Raw genomic sequence first — 5,000 nt, forward strand, 5'->3', positions numbered from 1 at the left:
GAGGTACGCTACGCTACGCTAACAGTACAGTGTGTCTGTCACTCTAAACGGCCTGGAGCGCTAGCTATTGTCCACCCCACCCCCAACGCCCCCACTGCCCCTCCCTCTCTGTCAGCCACCTGGGCACATATTTGGGGACATCAAGTGAAAGTGACTGTATATCCGGGTTGTATGTCTGGGCGGCAGGGTAGCCCAGTGGTTAGAGTGTTGCACTAGTAACCGAGAGGTTGCAAGTTCAAATCCCCGAGTTGACAAGGTACAAATCTGTTTTTCTGCCCCTGAACAGACAGTTGACCCACTGTTCCTCGGCTGTCATTGAAAATAAGAATTTGTTCCTAACTGACTTGCCTAGTTAAATAAAGGTCAAATATATATATATATACTCAGTGTAAAATGAATCTGATATGCTGTCGACTGTACTGAAAGGGCTCAATTCCAATTAGGAGAAATGCATGATGGATCCTGTAGTCTTTGTTTGTCCTAATTAGCCATTTTGTACTGCTATTGTTATGTTTGTTGTCTATAGGCTAGACAGGACATCTAACTGTATCTGATTTGTCAATCTCTCTCTCTAGTTCCGGTGGAGACGGCAGCACAGGAGTTATTCAGGTCGGTGCATCTTTCATTCCTGCGTGCTTTACTTAGCCTGAGTGCCAGTCTGTTTCTGCCCTCCTGCCCTCCTGGCAAGAGCACAAACTGATCTGGGACCAGGCTTTACTGACACTCTGAGTGGTCAACGCTTACATATCCTAATATGGACACCATGTTCACATCATAGCCACATTGACTTGAGGCCCAGCACTGCTGACGGTGTCTTTACGGTCTTGCTCGAATCATTTCCTCGGCTGTCAAATTTGGACAAGGATCAAGTGTTCAGTTAATAATTACTTCTATGCCGTCACTGAACAGATTCTAAATGATTGATTATTTGCCTCGAAATGCTCATTGCCACTGTAGAATAAACCAATGTTATATTGGGTAAAACAAGCATTATAACACACTCTGTAATCGTAATAGTGTTTTCTGTCTGGCCAGTGTCTGGCCAGTGGCATTCGTCAGTGTAGACCTCCCAATCCCTAATCTCTTCCCGCCGGTTCCCTGGCTGAAGGGAGAGAGCGCACACACACACACACACACACACACACACACACACACACACACACACACACACACACACACACACGCATATACACTCACAAGCATGCGCACACATCCACGGACAAATGCATGAACACACGTCCACACCTTTCCCTCAAAATAGGTTTTTCATCAGACGATCGATCCATGTTCAGGGCCAGGGCTGCAGACGTCAATAATGCCAAATTTAGCGGTCGATGAACACTCCTGCCGTTCACAGACTCATTTATGAGTCTGCTCACCTTGGGGGGAGAGAGAGCTGCTGCTCTGTTCCACCTAGCACAGTCGGCGGCTCTTTTCGCGGCGGTTGATGCGTGACGGACATCCGCCACCGCGGCGTCCGTATTCGGAGGTCGTCAGCTGTCAGGCAAACTCCTAATATGGACAGTGTACACCACAGATGTAATGTAATCTACCTGATGGGATGGTGGTGAGAGTGGGCCGCGGCTGAACGGGCCAAATGGAAACTTCTAGTTCCTGTGGGTGTTCCAAAGGACGGTCAACACACTGTTCCTTCAGAGGGGCACTTTAACTTTGGCAGCCACAGCTGTCCTAAAGAAGCCCAAGGCGGACGGGCTGCTATAAAATATGCAGTGAAGTGAGTCATCGCCTGGCCTGAAGGCTGCTGGCTGTGTGTTTCTCACTACATGAATAATACAGACCTGCTCTGGTCCATTGCCCTGGGTTGTGTGTTATGTCATGCACACACATGTTGAGTCCTATCTGTGTGTGAGGGAATGGGTGTTGTGTCCGTGGGGGGGGGTGTACATGCCTGTCGTGCCACGCAGTGTGTTGACTCCTATGTCTCCTCCTTCTGTGTCTGTAGCTGCCCTACTCCAGGATGTGATGGAAGTGGACATGTCAGTGGCAAATACGCCAGACACCGCAGGTAAAAGATCCTTCTTCACTCCCCAAATCAGCCACACTTTTCCTCCCCAACTCACTCGCTTGCTCGCTCGCTCACTCACTCACTCACTCACTCACTCACTCACTCACTCACTCACTCACTCACTCACTCACTCACTCAGCCCTCATTGAGCTATCACGGACCAATCAAGCTCTTCAGTTCCAGGTCATTGTTCGTGCACCTAAAACAAACCTGCAATTGCAATCACTGGCTGTGAAAAGTTGATTGCAAAATGTGTCAGTATATCTGAGGTCTGTGTTGGATTTGAGGGGGGTTGATTATGGTTGCGCAACACCAACTCTTTCTTTGATTTGCTGTGGTGATTCAGCCTCAGCCAGCCCGGGCCAGCCAGAGACTTACAGGAAGTGTACGTGTTCATTCAGACAATACAATATATAGAGAGAGACTGTAGCTATCTTCCATAGTTGGATAGATCGGGGGGGCAAAAACAGGGTCGTTTTGTACTTCAAGAGCTGTGGACCGAACCTTTGTGTTGTTAATTTGTGGCTTTGTTTACCAGTTTATAGTCTGTTATCTCTTCAAGCTCATCCGAATTCTTACACATTTCATGTCAATGATCAAATGACAAATTGATGTTAAATAATATCATGTCTGCTATTGAGCAGCCGCTTTTATCAAAAGCGACTTGCAGTCAGACGTGCAAACATTTTGAGTACAGATGGTCCAGGGAATCGAAACCAGTATGTATCCTGGTGTTGCAAGCACCATGCTTTACCAGCCGAGCTACAGAGAACCACCCTGGAAACCACCCAAGAAAGGTGGTGAGAGCAAATATAATTGTCTTGACAGCTGACCTGTCACCAGATCTTCCTAGAGTCCTCCTCCACTCAGGGCATGTTTAAACAAAAGCCTCTCCACTTGATGCTATTTACTAGACGTCGGCTAGAGAGATTGATGCCTGTGTCTTCGGTGTCTGGGAAGAAAGCTGAGAGGGAGAGGTGTGTATGTGTGTGTGTGTGTGTGTGTGTGTGTGTGTGTGTGTGTGTGTGTGTGTGTGTGTGTGTGTGTGTGTGTGTGTGTGTGTGTGTGTGTGTGTGTGTGTGTGTGTGTGTGTGTGTGTGTGTGTGTGTGTGTGTGCGTGCGTTGTTGTTAAGGCTCGGGGGGGGGTTCGTTTTGGCAGTTGGTTGTTCAGAGTTCCAGCGCTGATGATAGGTTTACAGTAGCCTACAACTGTACAGTGACTTTACACTGACAACTGTGCTACTAGCCTAAACTCTGCTGTCATATTCCATCTCTCCTGTCCCCCCCTTTCCCCCCCATGCCTGTTAGGAAGGTAACCAAAGTCACCCAGATGTAGTGACATACAGTGCCTGAAAGTATTCAGACCCCTTGACTTTTCCCACATCTTGTTACGTTACAGTCTTATTCTAAAATTGATTAAATAGCCCCCCCCCCCAAACTCATCAATCTACACACAATACCCCATAATGACAAATCAAAAACAGATTTTTGCAAATGTATGAAAAAAATGTATTCAAAATTGCTAAATTAATTAAATTAAATTAAATTCATCTTTCCTTCAATCCTGACTAGTCTCCCAGTCCCTGCCACTGACAAACATCCCCACAGCATGATACTGCCACCTCCATGCTTCACCGTAGGGATGGTGCCAGGTTTCTTCAGACGTGATGCTTGGCATTCAGGCCAAAGAGTTCAATCAGAGAATCTTGTTTCTCATGGTCTGTGAGTCTTTAGGTGGCTTTTGGCAAACTCCAAGTGGGCTGTCATGTGCCTTTTACTGAGGAGTGGCTTCCGTCTGGCCCCTCTACCACAAAGGCTTGTTTGATAGAGTGCTCCAGAGATGGTTGTACTTCAGGAAGGCTCTCCCATCTCCACAGAGGAACTCTAGAGCTCTGCCAGATTGACCATCAGGTTCTTGATCACCTCCCTGACCAAGGCCCTTCTCCCCTGATTGCTCAGTTTGGCCAGGCAGCCAGCTCTAGGAAGAGTGTTGGTGGTTCCAAACTTCATTCATTTAAGAATGATGGAGGCCACTGTGTTCTTGGGGACCTTCAATGCTGCAGACATTTTTTGGTACCCTTCCCCAGATCTGTGCCTCGACACAATCCTGTCTCGGAGCACTACGAACAATTCCTTCGACCTCTTGGCTTGGTTTTTGCTCTGACATGCACTGTCAACTGTCAGACCTTATATAGACAGGCGTGTGCTATTTCAGATCTTGTCCAATCAGTTGAATTTACCACAGGTGGACTCCGATCAAGTTGTGGAAACATCTCAAGGATAATCAATGGAAACAGGATGCACCTGAGCTCCATTTCGAGTCTCATAGCGAAGGGTCTGAATACTTATGTAAATAATGTATTTCTGTTTTTTACTTTTAATACATTTGCAAACATTTCTAAAAACCTGTTTTCGCTTTGTCATTATGGGGTGTTGTGTGAAGACCGCCAATTTAAAAAGATATCTATTTCAGAATTCAGGCATGTAACAAAATATGGAAACAGTCAATGGGTCTGAATACTTTCCGAAGGCACTGTAATGTGATTCATTTGAAACCAGGCAGCCTATAGTGTGAAAGCTGTGGAGGAAGAGGTAAAGCCGTGGAGGGGGGCGGCTGTGTCTGGGTGTAGTAATGAGAATCACTGTCGCCCACACCACCCACACATGTGCATGCATGCTTGCACTCACTCACGTTCCCGCACACACTGGAAAGACGATGCTAGCTATTTAAGAGTCTTGCGCCATTAGAGCAACCTCAAACAGGGTCTACTGTTTGTCTGCTACAGCCCTACTCTGTGAAGTAATACATGAGACAGAGAGAGAGAGAGAGGGGTTGGATGACGGATGAATGACCGGAGGGAAGGAGAGAGACAGAGAGGAGGGTGGAATGAGAGAGAGAGAGAGAGAGAGAGAGAGAGAGAGAGAGAGAGAGAGAGAGAGAGAGAGAGAGAGAGAGAGAGAAGAGAGAGAGAGA

General features: G+C 47.1%; 1 protein-coding gene across 15 annotated transcripts in view; it reads left to right on the forward strand.

Annotated features, from left to right (window-relative positions):
- myt1la (myelin transcription factor 1-like, a) overlaps positions 1–5,000 on the forward strand; it is a 54,096-nt gene that overhangs the window by 16,261 nt on the left and 32,835 nt on the right. For 12 of the 15 annotated variants that reach the window (XM_052470759.1, XM_052470763.1, XM_052470762.1 and 9 more), the window contains exons 3-5: positions 1–3; positions 576–609; positions 1,964–2,026. The exon at positions 1–3 is cut by the window's left edge. The exons of 2 other annotated variants lie outside the window; for them this stretch is intronic. In XM_052470759.1, coding sequence (XP_052326719.1) covers positions 1–3; positions 576–609; positions 1,964–2,026 — 100 coding nt within the window. The remainder of the gene's footprint in view (positions 4–575; positions 610–1,963; positions 2,027–5,000) is intronic. One more of the 15 variants, XM_052470772.1, reaches the window with a different exon arrangement.

This window comes from Oncorhynchus keta, chromosome 19 (genome assembly GCF_023373465.1).
Source record: "Oncorhynchus keta strain PuntledgeMale-10-30-2019 chromosome 19, Oket_V2, whole genome shotgun sequence".
NCBI classification, from domain to species: Eukaryota; Metazoa; Chordata; class Actinopteri; order Salmoniformes; family Salmonidae; genus Oncorhynchus; species Oncorhynchus keta.